This window comes from Salvia miltiorrhiza, chromosome 2 (genome assembly GCF_028751815.1).
Source record: "Salvia miltiorrhiza cultivar Shanhuang (shh) chromosome 2, IMPLAD_Smil_shh, whole genome shotgun sequence".
Lineage (NCBI taxonomy): Eukaryota > Viridiplantae > Streptophyta > Magnoliopsida > Lamiales > Lamiaceae > Salvia > Salvia miltiorrhiza.
The window spans coordinates 56,250,176-56,269,339 of NC_080388.1; the positions used below are offsets into that span (position 1 = coordinate 56,250,176).

The following is a 19,164-nucleotide window of genomic DNA, read 5'->3' on the forward strand; positions in this document are numbered from 1 at the left end:
CGAAATTTTTTTTTACTCCCCCTGCCTGTCTACCCCCCAGACCCCGACCCCACCCACCCCAAGCCAAAAAATTTTACTTTATTATTTTATTTTATGGCACTTATGGCACTAATTTATTTTATTTTGGATTTTCGTTGGCACTTATGGCACTAATAGTGCCATAAGTGCCAAACATGCAGAACAAATATAGAAACAACAGCATCATCTAAACCCTAAATGGAACATTTAAACCCTAAATGGATAATCTAAACCCTAAATGGAACATCTAAACCCTAAATGGATAATCTAAATCCTAAATGGAATATCTAAACCCTAGGGGAAGTGTTTAAAAAGTTCCTTTTGGCTTGGGGGTGGGTGGGGGGGGTAGGGTCGGGGGTCAGGGGGTAGGCAGGGCAGTGGGAGTAAAAAAAAAAATTATTGGCTTGGGGTGGGTGGGTGGGGGGGTGGGTGGGGTTGGGGGTCTGGGGGGTAGACAAGGCAGGAGAAGTAAAAAAAATTTTTTTTTTTACTTGGGGGTGGGTGGTGGGGGGGTGGGTGGGGTCGGGGGTCTGGGGGTAGACAAGGCAGGGGAAGTAAAAAAAAAAAAAAAATTTGGCTTGGGGGTGGGTGGTGGGGGGGTGGGTGGGTGGGGTCGGGGGTCTGGGGTCTGGGGGGTAGACAAGGCAGGGTAAGTAAAAAAAAAAATTTTTTTTTTTTTGGCTTGGGGGTGGGTGGTGGGGGGGGTGGGTGGGTAGGTGGGGGGGTGGGTGGGGTCGGGGGTCTGGGGGTAGACAAGCAGGGGAAGTAAATTTTTTTTTTTTTTGGCTTGGGGTGGGTGGTGGGGGGGGTGGGTGGGTGGGGGGTGGGTGAGGGCGGGGGTCTGGGGGTAGACAAGGCATGGGTTAATCCCTAAATCTGGATCTGGGTCAAATGAAGTTGTTGGATCTATTGGGTTAAAGGGTAAATTAGGTAGAACACATAAAAGATGACCAAATATTGATATTTTAAATTTTGTGGACAAAATTTAAGTTTCAATCACCAATAGGGCCATCCGGCCCTATTGTTTCTTTAAAATTTATATATATGTCCCATTTTTTATATTCTAATTTGACAATTTATAAGTCTACACTCAGTAAAAGTGAGATTATTTCTACATCAACTTATTCCACTTTTCAATTACTTTTTGTCTTAACATAAAAAAAAATTGCTTTTTGTCTTTAGAGAAATATAATGACTTTGTAAAGTTACGAAACACTCATTTTACTTGTAGACATACAAAAAGTTATAGTACTTGTAAAGTTATGAAACACTCATTCCTCTATTACCCAAAAAAAGAATTAAAAATACAAAAATTTATGTGTCATTGCGGTGCAAAGTTATGAAAGTGAAACACTCATTTCACTTGTAGATATTCTAAAGTTGTCACTTGTTACATAGGATTAGTGAAAATCTAATCACTGAGAGTATATATCCAATCTGTGTCAAAAGAAACTTGAACAAAATATCCTTCATGGGAATAAATACGAGAATATAAAAGGGATAATTGTAGATAATGCCAAATTAAAAACAAAATAAAGGAGAGAAAAATTCTCTTTATCCGTGGCCATAAAAATTAATTTGGATACACAAAATAAAAACATATTTTCCAGGCAGGAAATTAGCCTGCTGTCCCCATCAATTTGGCTAAAATACGCCTGTGCGTCTTCCTCACTACTCTTCTCCTCTTCCCAGCCTGTCAGTTTTTCCGTTACTACTCCAAATTAAAAAATATACAAGCACACAACACGTTCGCCAAAATTCCACAACCAAATTCGATTAACAAAATCCCAGAAGAATCCAAAATTCCGCCAACCACCGCCACGGCAGCACTTGAAGCTTACGACAGCGCCCACCATCCTCACCTCCTCGCTCCGCCGCCACGTGGCGCGCCATTCTGGAGCTGGTGGGAATTCGAATCGATCCGCTTTTAACCACATTGGGGATTGGTTTCGGGTGAATCTCCCCCCCATTTAATGCTCTCTGAGTTCGAGCGGCAACAGGGCGCATCGAATTCGAATCGTGTTCGGGAATTCGGTACTGCGGATTGGAATTCCTCTAATCCCGTTGAGGGGAAGAATGGCTATTTAATGCGAAGATGCGTATCATTAGAGGACGCTCTTTTTCATTTTACGTCTCCTTGTTTTCTGCTCCCTCCTCGTCTTCCTCCCCATTTCCGTCCAGGATTTTGCATTTTCATTCCCGTGGCTTTTGTTCTTCGATCTCCGATCGGTTTCCGAGTAGAAGGAAGGTCTATCGCAGCAGAGGTTTGTGTTAGCTCGATTGATTGTGTACGTGAGCGTTCCGTTTTTTTCTTCTCCCTTCTTCTTTATTACTTCGTGTATGTGTTTTAAGCAGGGGTTTATGACTGTACTGTAACTCTATGAAGTGAAAAAACACTTTTCTATTTTTTTTTTAATTCTGGTTAATGAATCAAATTCTGCTTTGCAAGCCACCTTCTCTTTTAATTTCGACATGCATGGTTGATTCTTTTGAGAAGTTCGTGATTTATTATTTGTTAGATTTTGAAATGGACTATTTCTCTCTTTCTTTCTTTCCCGGCCATTTTTATGATTTGCAGACGGGGAAGTTGCAGGGTTTATATGGAAATAAAATAGGAAAGAAAAGAAATCGAGTGAAGAATATATGCAAAATTGTGAAATTAATTGCTCTTTGAACTGAGTGAGTGCAGCATTCTATTTTCATGAACTCTTTGATGTCTTTGGTTGCCAACATAACCATCTCCTTCGTCATAGTGCATAATGAATGGTAGTACATACCAAATATGAAAGTACTAAATTCATATAAGGACATGAATTTTTCCAAATTTTTTGGGGCGTAGGGGAGTCAGGGGGTGATGGCCTCCTTAAGCATAAGGTACGGAAGACCTTGGATTGAGGAGTATGTATGCTTTTTTGAAGATTAGATTGATATTGGAGGACTAACTCTTGGTGGAAGTCATCCGTGTAATGTGGTTTGCAAAGTAAATAGATTTTGAGTGTTTAGCTGCTTTTGGCTTTCTGAAATGCATGCATGGAGGGTGGGAAATGAATATATAGTGCATGTTTGAAGCTCAAATTGTATGGTTTTTAGACGCACTAATGCATGGCGATGCCATGCTGAATCAGATAAAATGGCTGGTGGTTTTGTGCTATAAATGCAAGCATTAATCCCTCATGTTGCAGTTTGGAAAGCTCATGCGCTGGGTTTTGAGTTTGATGAGTTTGGGCACTGGTTAGGGGGTGGGTTTGGGTATGTAACTTGAAGGGTCTGGTCAGGTGACGTGAATTGATATAATTGAAGCATAATAATTGACAGATAATCTGAAATAGTCGTGAGTTATCTTTTTATTGAGGTTTTGGCTTAGAATACTTGAGAGATAAACCCTTTAGGCATGACATTGTCTTTAGATAATTCTATTTTACCTTTCTGGAAGCATTTTGTTCAATTTGAGTGTTGTTCTCTAATTATTGTAACTCTCAATTTGTTATCCTGTGGACGTAGACTCGTTCTTAGCCAAAACCATGTAAATTTCATGTCATTTTGTTTTCTTTAGTATCAGTTTTGTCGTCATACTAAACAATTTAATGTTTGATTCTGTTGCTAGCCAGCCTTAGCCTAAGAGATAGCAGTCAGTGGGGTGTTTTACTCTCAACCATAAAATCAAAGTAGTCATTTCCTAATTTCTATGCTCAAAAGAGTAGTTAACTTAACCCAAAACCATGGTCAAAGGTAAAGGGTTAAGCCCCCTCTTATGTATCATTTCGCACTTCCATGTGGAACCGATGTGGGGTGTCCATCCCCCATTAAGACCGGACGTCCACGGATGGCTCTCACTCTGGGGAGCCTTTGATGGACCCAGGCAGGTTGCCTTCAAACCCCTGAAGTCGTGCGACACTCTCCCCAGATAGCCTTCTCCCGTAAACGTCCAGATCTGGCTGGTCGGATCAAATTGTTAAGCATATAAGTTAGGGAGCCCTAACTTAACCCAAAACCATGGGTAAAAGGTAAAGGGAGCCCTCTTATATACCATTCCACGCTTTCATAAATTAATGCTTTTCTCATTTACCTGTAGATGTTGTACAATTTCTTGGTTCATTTAAAGTTTATTGTTTTACCGATATTTATTACCCACATTGTTAGTCTAGCCAATAATGGAAAAAATCTCTATTGAGCATATAGCGATACATTTGTCCAATGTGAATTTCTCGGTTGATTGTTCTATTATTTATAAAATATGTGAATCAGTTTATTGTTGGTAATTTCGTGTCATTATGGAATTATCTAGAGCACATGTCAAGAACGGCAATTGGAAACATATGAAGTAACCTAGCAAAATATACTCGAATAAATATAGGACAGTTGACTGCCTTGATAGAGCTGACCTGCTATGTTCAAATTTGCGTTTCAGAGTACAAATAAAGTGGTGTGGACTGTGGCTTGGATGATAAATCTATGTCTGATTTGAATACCTATAATTATATTATACTTTTCTTTTGTTGCACAGAGGAGTCAAGTAAAACCATGGACAGCAAAATAATGCAGTTTGAGAGGACTAGCTCCGGCGAGGTTGATAAACACCCTTGTGTGTGGTCTTCTCCTGAAGGAGGACAAATGATTGACATAGGAAAGCAGATCTTCTGCAATAGATCTCTAAACATGCGTAATATAGTTGCTGTCGGATTTGATATGGATTATACGCTGGCGCAGTATAAACCAGAGACATTTGAATCACTTGCCTATGAAGGCACAGTAAAAAAGCTAGTTCATGATTTGGGATACCCAGCTGAGGTTAGTATTTTCCTATTGTAACTGATCTTGCTTTTCTTATTTTAAGTAGTTGGATAATGGAAGTAATTGATTTGAGTAATGTTATCTTTAGTATAAGATGTAAGTCAATCTTGCTAAAATTGCGATTTATTTTCCTGTCCCAGTCCAGGCTCCAAACTTATGGAAGTAATAGAAATAAATATTAAAAGACATTGTACCAGGATATGAGAATAATGTTATTCCTATCCAACTTGTGCTTGATGTGAATCATTATACTTTGGACTTGAGGATCTATAACATTTTAACTCAATTGGCTTGTGTAGCTGCTGGGTTGGTCATTTGATTGGACTTACATGGTCAGAGGACTGGTCCTAGATAAAAAGAGAGGCAATATACTGAAGGTATGTGTTTCTGAGTTGCACTTTTCATAAGTTTCCAAAGGTCTTCCAGAAATTCTTCTGCAATGAACTCTATTCTAATTTGATTCTTGTTTCATGTATTTATGAAATTGTTTGTTTGGTTCTGCGATAGATGGATCGGCATAAGTATGTAAAAGTAGCTTATCATGGATTTAGAGAGCTGTCAAAGGAAGAGAAAGTTGCTACATATGGGAGTACATTAATCCGTGATGCATTTGATGAGCCTGAATATGCTTTAATTGATACCCTTTTCTCCCTGGCTGAAGCTTACTTATTTGCACAACTTGTTGACTTCAAGGACAACAACCTGGGCAAAATACCTGCAGAGTAAGAGACCTACAACACACTTCTGTTTTAATCCATTATGTACTGTAGTTAGTCCCCTTACTGTCTTGACCATATGATGCTGTAACAAATTCAAGCAATGCTGTGAAGTTCCTCTAAAGAAGTCACAGACTCACAATACCTGTATTTTGGATGAATTCGGGCATCCTAATTTCATCCGTTATCTTTACTTGAACAATGAACTTTTATGATTCAACTTTTATTTGAATTTTTCTGGACTGTTGGATTATATGAAAAATACTTTCCCTTCTTGAAGCTATCAACGTAATGGCTTATATACCTATTCGGAAACAGTGTTACTGTTCATGATTTCTTGGTAATAAGCAGTCTAAAATTGGCTTTAGATCGCCAGTAAAATAATGAGGCTGACTTTAATTCTAGTTCTATTTTCATCTATATTCAACATAGTAAAGATTATTCTTTTTAGTTCTCATATTGTGCTTGTTTCATCCGCACAAGTTTGTTCTTGCGGGTTCCGATCATGAGGATAAAGTTAATAGTAAATGATTTATGCTATACTTGCTACCAAATAAGTTACCATCTGTGTCATAAAACTGTCACGGGTGTATGATAATTCATCTGGCTAATATTTATGTTGAGAAGACATATACAAGATTTTCTACAAATTCTAGGAGAATAATTATTTGAAACTTTTGCGATCGATTTAAAATGTCTAGAAAAATTTATATTGGAGATACATCAGTTTGGAACTTTAACAAGTGGATTACACATATGTAGAATACATCTACAGTGACACCATACTATAAAAGATCTGGCAAGATTGATTTTACATGAAAAAGAAACTTATGTGAGATGATGAACTAAGATAATACGACTGAATTTTAATAATACTTTAGTAAATGAAGTAATATTTTGTAAAGATATGCATTAAAATGGTATTACTTTGTTGTAAAAAATATTACTATTGATATTCAAAATATTGCTTGGATCTTTCTGTCTCATGGATATTTTCTGCAAGATTGTCTCATGATCATGAGACCTACTTAAAATGCTCTACTGTTCTCTACTTTTGTAATTTTGATATACAATGCTGATACCATGAAGAGAAATATCATTGGATAGTAGAGACTAACCAGTTACGCTGCTGACTACACATAACAAGAATGCTTGCAGCCTTCATATAGTTAGAGATTCAACTTGTACTTGTTCTATTCTCATCCTTGCCATGTCATGACCTTGCAGCTACTCTCGTATGTATAAAGATGTTCGAGCTGCAGTTGATCTGTGCCATCGTGATGGGACATTGAAAAAGATGGTTGCAAAAGATCCTCAAAGGTAATTAAAAGGTCATCCATTTGCCTTATAAGTGCAGAGTTGTCGTGTATTTTTCTTTTGAACTAGAACTTGGAAAGAAATGTTGACTGAACTGCCAAAATATTTGGTTTGATATTTCTTACGAGTCCTGAGGTTTCCTCTTTCATACGCATTCCTTCTCATGAATTTCTCCTATGGTTTTACCTTCTTAAACGTCTGACAATAAATGCATGCACAGAACTGTTCGTATTACCTGCTCAGCCTCTTGTATCATTGAGGGTAGAAATATTATATATTCTACTATGTGATCTTTCAAACATTAAATGAAGTGGGCCTCTCATGAGGTCTTCCGTTTAGCATTAAGAGTAGTGCAAAGTCACCCTCAGGCGCCAACCACCCTATTGTTAACGACGTGCTCATTTATTGGGTATCATCAGCATTTATGAGCCCCACAGTCATATCTACTTCTGTTGCAATTTTGCAGCTGTCGTTCTTTTTTATTCTTGCAAATGGATTTTGCAGCAGTACTATTATCTTTTTTAATTTTTATTTAGTAGTTATATTTTTATTTTATTTTTTTGATATGGAGGCTTGACTTTCGCCCATCTTGATTCTCAGTGTGCCTTATACTCATCTAGAAAAAGACAAAATTCTTCCCGAGCTTTACAAATTATGATTATTTTCTATCATAGAGAAACTATATAAAATTTCTCGATAGAGCAAACCTTCCATTATCTATAGAATAATCCATCTCATTTACGCATGCTTCACTATATTTCTCAAAATGGTGTTAACTTTAACCATGTCATTTGTAGAAAATTGCTATCTTGAATCTCTCTCTAGCCTACCTGAGAGCACATTGATGTAATATGAAGATTTAAACTGCCACTATAAAACCACTATCATATAGACAGATCCATGTCTACTTTACAAATTGCAATATCATTGAATTGCTATGACAAAGGAATGATAGAATAACAATGTCAAAATGTAATATCGAAAGCCAGATGATTAATTGATTAGTGAGAGGCATGTCTCGAACTAGTGTGATACCATTATTTTGGATTTGGTTGATATATAAGAGCTTACACATAATCATTTAATTGATACGGATGTTGATGCCTTGATTCATGACTTTCATTTGATTCATTTGAACAATGATTTAAGATAAGTGGAAATTGTCACTTAGTTGCATCATCAGTTATTTTTGGATGTATTTTTCATTACATCACGCAACAACAGAAAAGTTATTTTGTCTTGATTCTTGAGTTCTTTCATTATTTAAACTTCATTGCTGCATGGTACATAGATGAATTGTGGATGTTGTTCCTTTGTTTGTGAAGAATTTAATGCAGGGTGTCCGCATCTATATTTTAGATTCTCTTCTCAATGACTATTTTATTTAACAAAAGGTTAGTAAATGTTTCTAAACGCTAAGTGAAATAAATTCAGATATCTTGTTCTATAATGGGACTTAAGAAGGTCAAGTACTATGAATGACGTCATGATTATTCAAAATACACATCTTCAATTACTTCTGATGAAAGACTAGTAAATGCTTTTGAATACCAAATGAAATAAACCTGAATATCATGAACTTGGTCTATATTGAATCTTATAAGGCTGAGTTATGAACGGGTCACGATTGTTGAATATACATATAATAACCCAATGACAGGAAACTATGAGCTGTCATTCGGTTAAAATTACGCCATCTGACCCACAAAAGCTGTCACCTATTCATTTTTTGTCCGTTCAAAGATCATAATCCTCTTTCTTTTGTTCGAGTTATATTAAATTTTCTTTTTCATAATATACCCACATTCATGATCTGTAAAGTTAACAATGTTTCATTTTTTATGAGCAAATAAGGGTATAATAGGGAGTTTGTGTGTCCATTTACTTTTCTGAATACATTCATTCTTAATCCATGTGAAAAGAGAATAGGGAGTTTTGCAGGATGGAGGGAGTACTTATTGTCTTCAAATGCTAGATTTCAATATTCATCATAAGTCATTAAATACAAACTATTGTTGTCATTTAATTTTTTTGACTTGATTGTTTAACAACTGTATTTTTCAGTTCGTATCAAGTTACCTAGTTAGTGTTTTTGTGAGTTTACATAGACACACTATCTCTTATGTTTTTCTCAAGTTACTCTGTGGATGCTTGTGTAAGGTTACACAGATGTGATCATGCAAAGGCTTTTCATAATTTACATCACTGTTGTTCTCGTATTCTGCAATCTAAAATATGTACTTGGTTATCTCACCTTTGGACTATTGCTTTAGTAGTTTTTCTTTACTGGTGCCAAATTGTCTGCCCAGATTCTTTGACCATAAATCTTAACTTTGAAATCATGCTTATCTACTCAGATATATCAACGAGGACTCCTCAATTGTTCCCATGCTAAAGATGCTTAGAGATTCTGGCCGTGCTACATTTCTGGTGACAAACAGGTAAATGAACCCCTTGGTTTAAACATCATGGAGACTAATGATGTATGTTTTATGAAATAAATGTTATAGTGCTCCAGTCATGGTCAGGAGTAGATTTGATAGGGTTGGAGAATGGAATGTTGAGGGTTATAATTTATTTTTTGCGAGACCGGTGCCACCTTTGACCGACAATGGTCAATTCCTGCAAGATGATAATAATAAAAGGGGATGGGTAGTCAATCAAGATTGGTAGATTTGCAATAAATAGAAATAGCATATAATGAGAACGGGAATATAGCAATAAGGAGAAGGAAAAGGAGAAAGAGATGAGAGTCAGATTGAATGATGACTAGTAGGGTTATATTATTTTTGACTGATTAGTTTTAAAATTTCCTTTATTGTATAAGAGTAGTTTCTTACAAATGAATGAAAATAGTTAACCAGACTCAGTGCTTGACTAAAAATTCCTCATTACTTATACAATAACATATATATGCACTATGTCGTGTATTTTTTATACAAACATATTCTATATTTATCATATTATAGTTCTATAATGTTCCTTGTCAAGAAAAAGTACAAGTACTAGTTTTGATCTCTTTGCTTCCCATACTAGAACCATTTCCTGTGAAGTTGCTCCCAATTTATGTCAGTTAGGTCCATCTTAAGGATTACCTTAACCCATTATGCTGCTTATGGGAAAGTTTCCAATTGTAGGATGGGGGAGTTCTTCTGATAGTAATTGAAATAAATATGGACGATATATGATTTGATATTTATGAGTTTATGTCTTAGGTTATCAAATGCTATGAATTTCTGCCCAAATATGTAATGCCTTTTAATCTTGTACAGATTATGGAAAACTGGGATCTATTCTCTATTATCCATAAGGACCATAACAAATGTTTGTTGAGACTGATTCTGCCATATGAATTTATATCATGATGATGTCTGACTATTTTTCTTCTTTTATTCTGCAGCTTATGGGATTATACAAATATTGTAATGAACTTCCTCTGTGGGCCAAGACCAGTGGATGGTTCCTCTGCTTTGAATTTTGATTGGCTTCAGTATTTTGATGTTGTTATTACTGGGAGGTTGTAAGCTTTCCTTTATTCTTGAAAAGTTCTAACATTATCACACACTCTATATGAGTCTTCTTGTTTCTGTATTGCCAACTTTCAGTGAAGTGTGCTGAAATTTCATATTTACATTCTTAACCATCTTTGGATGACTTGATGTGGTTATTTGAGGTATTGTGAGTCGGTGTTTGTGGATAGGATGTATTTAGCTAAGTTCTATGACTTTCTTGAAGTCTGTATTCTGCCATAACACTGATTTTTTTTTTTTGAGTGCATATTATATATTTTATTGGTCATATTTCATGGCTTAATCATGTGCTAAAGTCTCTGGTGATGGATAAATGAGCTGAAAGTTCTCTTGGCTATCTTGTGATTTCTTCTGACATTACATGTTATTACTTATATTTCCAACAGTGCAAAACCAAGTTTTTTCCATGATGAAAACCGTGCCAATCTTTTTGAAGTTGACCCGGAGTCGGGTATGCTTCTTAATACAGATAATGGAACTCCTATGCCTCAGGTTAGTTTACATCTTTATGATCTTACCTTAATAAACAGGTTATTTTGTTTGACTCCTGGCAAGGCTGATTAACTTTTCTATTATTGATTAACCAGGTAGATTCTTCTCTAAGGTTGCCATTGAAGATCCTGGATAAAAGCTGTCAAGTTTTCCAGGTATCCCTGTACCGTAAGGCTACTGTTAACATGTGCCCCCTTGTGAAAGAAGAAAAGAATCATAAACCATTTAGTATATACCTTGATACCATTCAATTCTGCTCACTAATTGAATGGATTGACACTTTCAGGGGGGAAATGTCGGCCACCTGCATAAATTGTTGTCGATAGAGTCAAGCTCCCAGGTACTTCCTTCTGTATGGACGTCCACTTTTTAGGCCCTGTCAAACTTATTCTCTTTCTAGGTCCATAGAGTCAAGCTTTAATGGAGAATACACCTTTGGACATACTAGTTTGTAGGATATGCATGGACCATTAGTGCTACTTTCTTAAAATTGTGGCTTACAGAAAGATACCAACCGTGCTTAATATGAGACAGAAACTAGACTGTATGATGTTAATAATACATGAAAAACTGGATTTCAGTTAAGTTTGCCGTTTCTTCTATGAGATAAATGCGTACATTCTGAAAGTTGTTACTAGTTTTTCATTCGTCATTTTTTTCTCACTCTTTTAAAGACCGATACTATGTGTAAAGGAGGAACAATGCCTTTTTGCTAGTAGTCTTTCTTTCTCATTGATGCTGTATGGAGGAATGGTACCTTTTCTTAGTAGTCTTCCTTTGCCCATTGATGCTGAGTATGGAGGAATGATCATTTGTTCATTGTTGTGCTTGGATTTTTCTGTGGTTTTCATTTTTTAGAATATTTCAACAACTTCCATCTAATATTTTAGGTACTTTATGTTGGAGATCACATATATGGAGACATTCTGCGCAGTAAAAAAGTTCTTGGTAAATCATCTATCATCTTCTTCATTTTCATAATAAGGATTTTTTGGGTTTTTGTATTCATATTGACTTCAATGCATTTGCTTAATCTAGATTCATTGTGAAAGGAATAACATTTATAATTAATTTATGCTGAAATAACAACATTTTGTTTGAATCTTGCAAGTGATGCCATCTATTTTTTGTGATGTGAGGTGTTGTTCTAGTGGTGCCTAGCTAGGGCTACTTCATTTTGTCCTCAGGAGAATGTTGGCCGATGGTCATATTAGCCTAAAATAACGAATTGCTATGTTCAGATCTAACTTGGAATAAGAGTTTTGTGATAAGCAGTATATCCTCCACCCTTTAGTTTCATTAACCTCAGATGAGTTTGTTGGTATTTAATAAAGAAGCATATAATTTAAGGATGCTGATATATTATGTTAATTTCTGAAGTTTGATTCAGCAACATTATTATTTTGTAGGATGGAGAACAATGCTTGTTGTTCCAGAGCTTGAGAAGGAAGTAGAACTTCTCTGGACATTAAGAGAGACTCGCAAGGTATATATCCCTCTACTGGTTTTGGCATATGGCGCATATCTTATAGCTGCCATAACTTGTTAAGTGATTTGCTAACCACTATGATAATCAGTCTGTGATGGGTATAAATGCCTTGCCTATCTTTTGAGGTTGTAAACTATCTATATAGATGAAAGACTGGGTTTTTATGCAATCAATGATCTCTCTCTGCAATAGGCCCTTAAAGTTACAAAGAATATCTCACATTTGGAGTCCATCCTTTAGTAATCAGATTATTACAAAACTGCCATGAAAAGATTATTGTTTTATTCTCTTTCGGCAGGGTAATGCTCAATGTTCATTTATTGAAGAAATTATCGTATTTATTAGAAAAATCTATATTCTGTACAAGCTAACTAATGGTGGAAATGACATTATTTATTTACTTCATTTCTCTAAGCTTCAAATGCTGTGAGAAACTAACTGCTGAATATTTTGATGTTTCTTTCTAGCTCTGTTATGTCTACGATCGTAAATTATAAATGTTGGCTCTTGATTCTGTACATTTTCACCTCATGTTTAATTCTCTCTAGGAACTTCAATTGTTGAGGAATAAGCGTGACCATATCGAGGACCAGATTCATCATCTGAAGTGGTCTCTCAGGTACTTACATCTTGGCTCTGCCCCTTTTTACTTTCTGGTTTTCACGCCAATGATATTATGTGTCTGGAATTGTCATTGAAGCGTACAAACTGCTAAGCTGCTGATAGGTGATAGAGTCACGGGTATAGAGAAAGCTAATTCAGTGATGACCTGTTTCTACAATATATAATTTCCTATCCTATTTTAGTGATGAAAATTCAATGTGTATAATCAACTATTTCCTATGGACTCTGGACACTCCAGCACCAGGTTGGATTGTTTAGATTTAACTGAATAGGGACTCAAACCGACCCTGAGCAACCTTCTGTCACTCATGCTACCTAAATGTGTCATGGTGTTGGTCCTCCGAGTTCACGGGTTGCTAACAATAGGACTCCGTACTGCAGTGCTATACCCACCCATCTTATTCAAAATATGAATCATATTAAGAAAGCTTGTCTATTCTTATGTTTTCAGTTCTCAAAACAAATAAGTACGCACAGCATTTTGAACTTAGATCATCTCGAGCTTATATTTAGATACCTTTTCCCCATGCTCTGTGATCAGATTTGATGGCAAGAAGTCCGTGAATAATGAAGACATACTTTCTGAGCTAGATAAATTGGAGGTTAGTACTGCTCCGACATTTCATCTTGCAATCAATATACTCAGACAAGGATATTAATTATCTGGAGACATTGTGTGCTTCTAAACTGACATAGTGTAATCATCAACTCAAAGGCAATAGCTTGTGGATTTACACTTTAATTTATTTGGGTCGTCAACCTCACAAAATATTCCGCCTTCACTATTTTGTATATATTATCTCCTATAAAATGTTGAAGAGTTAATTAGAAGTGTTCTGTATGCTCAATCAACTTCAAATATCTCCCTGGACCTTATGAAGAGTTGGTTTTATGACAGTGTGAGCAGGAGCGAGCACGGCTGAGTCATCAACAAGCGCAGCGAGTATGCCATCAAAAGGTAAGAAGTGATAACCAAGAAGCATAAATAGAAATCTATCTTGAATATTCCTTGTTATCTGCCACCACTAGAGTGTTTAATCATTTGATCAATATTTCTCAGTTCCATAAGGTATGGGGACAGCTGATGAAGACCGGATATCAGAATTCTCGCTTTGCCCATCAGGTGAGTCTAAATATCCGTTTAAACTACTCCCCGTTACGAATGATTATTGGTACTCACTTCCTAATGCTTGTTTAGGTGGAGAGATTCGCTTGCCTGTATACTGGCCAAGTCAGTAATTTGAGCCTTTATTCACCCGACAAGTACTATAGGCCAAGTGAAGATTTCATGCCTCATGAGTTTGATATCCTCTCCCTCTGAAGATATCTCCATGCTGTTCAATATGGAATCGACTTGTATGAAGGTAGTGGCCATTGTAGACTATTCACCCCATAGAAGTTGTAAATCATTATGATAGTCCCCAAATTTCAGTATCAACTCTTTGCTTTTGTGTCAATAAAAACTAGTTTTATACTGCAATGCTAGACTACAGTGTTCACATAGAAATAAATGTATTACGGTGTTGACTTAAGCCAAGATTCTTCGACTGCAACGAAATATAGCAAGCAATATAGAGCTTAATTTCCAGAGTTTGCAACGACTCCAAATTTTGTTGTTTGGCTAAGCTTATTTTAAAGAGCTTATAAGATGTAGTTTCATAAGAGCTTATAAGTTATCAAAGTGTTTGGATAATTGAGTTTATAAGCTAGAGAGAGAATTTTTAGTTAGAAATAGTAGAAAATTGAAGACAGATGCATTGTTGAATTATTTTTGTAAAATGAGTGTTGCTTATAAGATAATAAGAAAATAAGTTGGGTAGATGAACTAATTTTTTAGGGAGCTTAGAAGCTCTTAGAGTTTATTTTCACAGCTTATAATCTTTTTAGGAGTTTATTTTGCCAAACACTTTGAAGGAGCTTATAAGCTTCTAAATAATTTATAAGTTGTTAAAGAGCTTATAAGCTCAACCAAATACCCTCTTAGTTTCTACATTTTAAGGTGAGATATTTGCGTTCTAATAATGTCTTGATTTCTTGTAAATTCGACCAATCTACCTTGCTACCAATTTCCTCGTCAGATGTTTAGCGATTGAGTAATTGATTTAGGAGTGGCAATGCTGAATTCTAGTTTTATTGATGGTTTGAGTTGCAATTCCAAAGATTTGGTGATGAAATAGACAGAAGAGGAGGATGATTCAGACAATGGGCTGCAAAGGTCCTCAGTCATTTTTTAGTTTCGACATTGAATAAATTTAAGCTCCAACCTCGTGCAAACAAATAAAAATAGAATGGTCGAATTTGTAACAAGTTGAACGATTGCGTCTAATTTATAACATGGCCCAAAGTCTAAAAATTAAAGGGCAATAATCTGTTTATAATTTATGGTATTTACTGGATGAGCATCCGAGTCTCAATCATCCACCCTTTTAAAAGAAACAAAAGAGGGTAGTGATTTGTAAGACTCAGCGATGGATGCAGGCTACTTGAAAAGTTCTCAGATCAAAAATTATTCTGAGACTAATAAATCGACTTATGCAGGCTTCTGTACAAATAGAGCAAAACTATAACAGCTCCTGTCCTAGAGTAACAAATCTCTCTCTCACACACTCATTAAATAACTACTAGGAATACAAACATGACACACCCTTAGTTGCCACTCTCTACATCTTGCATCTCTAGTGGTTGTGGGAAGACATCGCTCGACGATCTTTTATGCGAAGACGAGTGGTCGTTCGTTCCACTACCACGAGACCCTGCTCTCTCGGTCTGCCTCAGGCCCCCGATGATCTCCTTGTTCGTTTGGCTCGACATGTTGGAGCTGTCCGAGGAGCTATGATGCCAGCTACCGAACAAAGCAGCTGTCCACGACTGCCTAGATGAACCTCTTCTCAGCCTCCCGGAGCTGAAATTCTCGTCCCTCACCACCTTGAACGGATTCTCCAGTGCTTTCACTACATGCCTCATTGAAGGGCGTCGCGAGGCCTTGGGATTCAGGCACGACTTAGCCACCACCGCAACGGCCCATACCTCCTCCAGAAGATCCTCATCTACTATAAGAGATTGGTCCACAATCTTATGCACCATTTCCTTGTCGTAGATGCTGATGAATGGTAAGTTGCTGTCCAGCCATTGCTGTGCATCAGCATCACTCATTGTGCTGATCCCAAGCTTCCCAGTCACCAGCTCAAGCAACACTTTCCCCAAACAGTACACATCGTAGGCACACGTAGTAGACGACGATCCTGCCAAACTTTTACACATCAGATACTTGAAATGCTCACATTATCAACAACTGAAAACTCGACTTCAAACTCTTACCGCATCTACCAGAAGTCAGCCTCGACACCACATTCTGATGATTATTGGCTCCTGAAGCACAAGCTTCACTGAAACTCCCAAGCCGAACCTCATACTTGTCATCGAGAAGGATGCTACTAGCTTGAACATCTCTGCATAACACAACAAAATTGATGTCAATTAATTGTCTTCGAAAACCAAGTTATTTGATAGGGTGATGCAGTCAGTACCTATGAACAAGAGGAGGAGTGCACTCATTGTGCAAGTACGATAATGCCTCTGCAGCTCCTATCGCGATCTTCAGCCTCGTGATCCAATCCAAGGACTGCAGCCCTTCCTCTGAACTCGTCAGCCTATACAAAGCATTCGACAAATCCCCATTCGGCATGTATTTGTAGACAAAAAACTTCACATTCTCATCGTCCAAGCAGTGCCCTACAAGAGGCACCAGCCTTTGGTGCGCCGCCTTCCCAAAAAGCTCCAGCTCCGCCACGAACAGCTCCCTTCTGATGGACTGCAGATCCACTTTCTTCACGACTGCAAGCTCCCCGCCCTCCAGCCTTGCACGGAACAGGCATCCCGAATGCCCCTGCTTTATCAAGTTCTCGTTACTGAAATTGCTCGTTGCCACGAGCAGCTGCTCGAATGTGAACGACTCCCCCAAGCTAGACAAGTCTGTAACGAACTTTGGAGGCTGCTCAACGTCTCTACTCTGCGCTTGCTGATTACTACTCCGAGCTCTGCGTGATCTCAGAAGCACCAGCAATGCCGTTACAACAAATATGAAGATTAAACCAATCCCACCAAAAACTCCAATCATAACATAAAACAGCCTGCTTCTGCTCTTCCTCCTCCTTGGCTCCATTAATGTTGGTGGCATTGGTTGTTGGCCATCACTATCACCATCATCATTGTCATAGGGTATACCTACACCCTTGTAAAACTCGGTACAGTTCTCCAATTTCCTCTGCTTCTGTATACTCGAAAAGCAATTATTTGAGAGGCGAAAGCGGCTCTCATTAGGCGCTTGCCCTCTAAAATAGTTGCTGGACAGATCGACTACAAGAGCATTTCCAAACCTGGAGCTCACATTTCCATAGAAGCGATTGTCAGAGAAGTTGAAGAAGACTGCAGCAGTGACATTGAAGGAAGCAGCGTTGCCCGGGAAGAGGCCGGTGAGATTGTTTCTAGAAACATCTAGATACTTCAAGCTCCTCAACCCTCCCAGCTCCTGAGGTAGCGCCCCGCTCAAGTAATTGAATCCGAGATCAAGCTGTTCCATCTCTGAGAGATTCGCAATCTGAGAGGGAATCGATGAACTCAAACTGTTTCTGCTCAAATTCAGCTGCTTGAGCTTAGAAAGCAAAACGAAATCAAGCGGGATCGCGCCGGATAAATAGTTCGACGACAGGTCGAGATTGGTGAGATTCCGAAGAGAAGAAATCTCTTCGGGAATTTGCCCTGTCAGTGAATTCTGAGAAAGATCGAGAACTGACAACGACTGCAGCTTCTGCAATGCAATTGGCATGTTGCCGGTGATCGAATTGTTCGACAAATTCAACCACGTGAGACTGCTCAAACTCCCAAGAGATAATGGAATTGGGCCAGTAATCGAACTCGAGCTAAGATCAAGAGATTCGAGATTGCTCAGCTTTGTGCCTAACCAGTCCGGAATCTGCCCCGGCAGCAAAAATCCAGACGAATTCAACGTTGATAGGAAAGGAAAATTCTGTAACGAATCAACAGCAAACCGTGGATTTTTTTTCCCTTGGTTACTTCTCCTCAAACCGGATAGTTTAATCGCGGTTACGCGACCGTTTCGGCACTCAATTCCCGTCCAATTCAGACAGGGATTGGTCTTCTTATGCCAGTTCTTAGCTGAGATTCCGAGCGAGGAGCGGAGATCGAGCAATGCCCGGCGCTCGGTGGGGGAGGTCAGCCGTGGAGGGGGCTGAGCCGCCGCCGAGCTGAGCAGCAGGGCTAGTGGTAGCAGTAATAGCGGAAGCTTGAGATGTGGTGCCATGAATTGGAATCTCAATCATCAACTGAAATGAGGCGGCAACATAAATACATGGATGGGTGCGGTTTGTGTTGTGGTGGATTGTTTGTTTCAGCTGTCCGCTGCGAGAAATAAAAGTTATGAGAAAAGCAACGAGACGAGCAGGTTGCAGCATGTCGACGTAAATATGCATACCTCGATGATGATCACGAGCTTTGGTTCTTCATCTTAATGCACGATTTTGCGAGTCGAGCGGAGAGAGAGGCTATTTTGGTGGATGGAAAAAAGCGGAGGGAGTGAAGGCATTAATGGCGAAAAAGGGTAGTTTTCAACGGCCACAACCGTGCGCAACTAATGTGGTTTTCATGGCAGGGAAGGGGAGCTATTTAATGTAATGAATGGAAAAAGGACTGAGCTGACTCTTCTGCGGTGAAGCGAGCAGCTTGCTTGATCGGACTGCTTTTTTTTAGTGCCGGAAGGTTGTGGCGGCGGGCGGCGATGAGTGGTGCTGAGCAGCTTCCTGCTAAATTAGATAAGAGGTGGAAGGAAGGAACCTATAAATAAGTCGTGCGGAAAATATGAGTATGTCTTTTACCAAATAATTTCATTAGTATAAAATACACCAAATTTGTTCCGTACTTGATTTTGTATACAAACAAACTCAGCTGGAATAGTCAGCACACCGCTCGCATACAAAACTGTGTAAATGGTTTCGGATTTTTAATGGATGGACTTAAGAAGGGTTCAAATTAAAATAATAAAAATAAATAATTTTAATTAAAATAATTTTTTTAAATTATATATTAATTTTTTAGTTATGAATTTGAATTTTTAAACTAGAATTCACAACCAAAATTAATTTTAGTTGTTATTTGTAATTTTAATCCACTT

The 19,164-nt window shown here is 37.9% G+C and overlaps 2 protein-coding genes across 4 annotated transcripts; one reads left to right on the plus strand and one right to left on the minus strand.

Annotated features, from left to right (window-relative positions):
* The first annotated feature begins 1,570 nt into the window (after positions 1 to 1,570).
* LOC131010474 (uncharacterized) lies at positions 1,571 to 14,570 on the plus strand. Of its 3 annotated transcripts, none has more exons than XM_057938013.1 (17): positions 1,571 to 2,282; positions 4,523 to 4,806; positions 5,109 to 5,186; positions 5,317 to 5,531; positions 6,753 to 6,845; positions 9,200 to 9,283; positions 10,243 to 10,359; positions 10,759 to 10,864; positions 10,960 to 11,019; positions 11,151 to 11,204; positions 11,755 to 11,812; positions 12,274 to 12,350; positions 12,902 to 12,972; positions 13,519 to 13,579; positions 13,876 to 13,935; positions 14,038 to 14,100; positions 14,176 to 14,570. In XM_057938013.1, exons 1-17 carry the CDS (start codon positions 2,114 to 2,116, stop codon positions 14,296 to 14,298), a joined length of 1,773 nt encoding a protein of 590 aa, XP_057793996.1. In that variant the 5' UTR covers positions 1,571 to 2,113; the 3' UTR covers positions 14,299 to 14,570. The 3 variants fall into 3 exon arrangements, 2 of the variants coding, with proteins under 2 accessions (XP_057793996.1, XP_057793997.1); XM_057938014.1 differs by lacking the exon at positions 1,571 to 2,282 and adding an exon at positions 3,377 to 4,022; XR_009096563.1 differs by lacking the exon at positions 13,519 to 13,579 and having other exon boundaries at positions 14,176 to 14,202.
* Positions 14,571 to 15,300: 730 nt separating this feature from the next.
* Positions 15,301 to 18,903, minus strand: LOC131010475 (probable LRR receptor-like serine/threonine-protein kinase At2g16250). Its single transcript, XM_057938016.1, has 4 exons — positions 18,469 to 18,903; positions 16,505 to 18,395; positions 16,296 to 16,426; positions 15,301 to 16,219 (listed from the first exon to the last, which is right to left on the minus strand). Exons 2-4 carry the CDS (start codon positions 18,295 to 18,297, stop codon positions 15,624 to 15,626), a joined length of 2,520 nt encoding a protein of 839 aa, XP_057793999.1. The 5' UTR covers positions 18,298 to 18,395; positions 18,469 to 18,903; the 3' UTR covers positions 15,301 to 15,623.
* Positions 18,904 to 19,164: the final 261 nt, after the last annotated feature.

What these genes read in the sequence shown, in the direction of transcription:
- LOC131010474 (XM_057938013.1), top strand. Translation starts at nt 2,114, where the DNA reads ATGCGTATCATTAGAGGACGCTCTTTTTCATTTTACGTCTCCTTGTTT. An exon ending in AGAGAGGCAATATACTGAAG is followed by an intron (nt 5,187 to 5,316) that starts GTATGTGTTTCT and finishes GTTCTGCGATAG; the next exon opens with ATGGATCGGCATAAGTATGT. An exon ending in ACATTTCTGGTGACAAACAG is followed by an intron (nt 9,284 to 10,242) that starts GTAAATGAACCC and finishes TTTATTCTGCAG; the next exon opens with CTTATGGGATTATACAAATA.
- LOC131010475 (XM_057938016.1), bottom strand. Translation starts at nt 18,297, where the DNA reads ATGGCACCACATCTCAAGCTTCCGCTATTACTGCTACCACTAGCCCTG. An exon ending in ACTCCTCCTCTTGTTCATAG is followed by an intron (nt 16,427 to 16,504) that starts GTACTGACTGCA and finishes TGTGTTATGCAG; the next exon opens with AGATGTTCAAGCTAGTAGCA. An exon ending in GCTGACTTCTGGTAGATGCG is followed by an intron (nt 16,220 to 16,295) that starts GTAAGAGTTTGA and finishes AAAGTTTGGCAG; the next exon opens with GATCGTCGTCTACTACGTGT.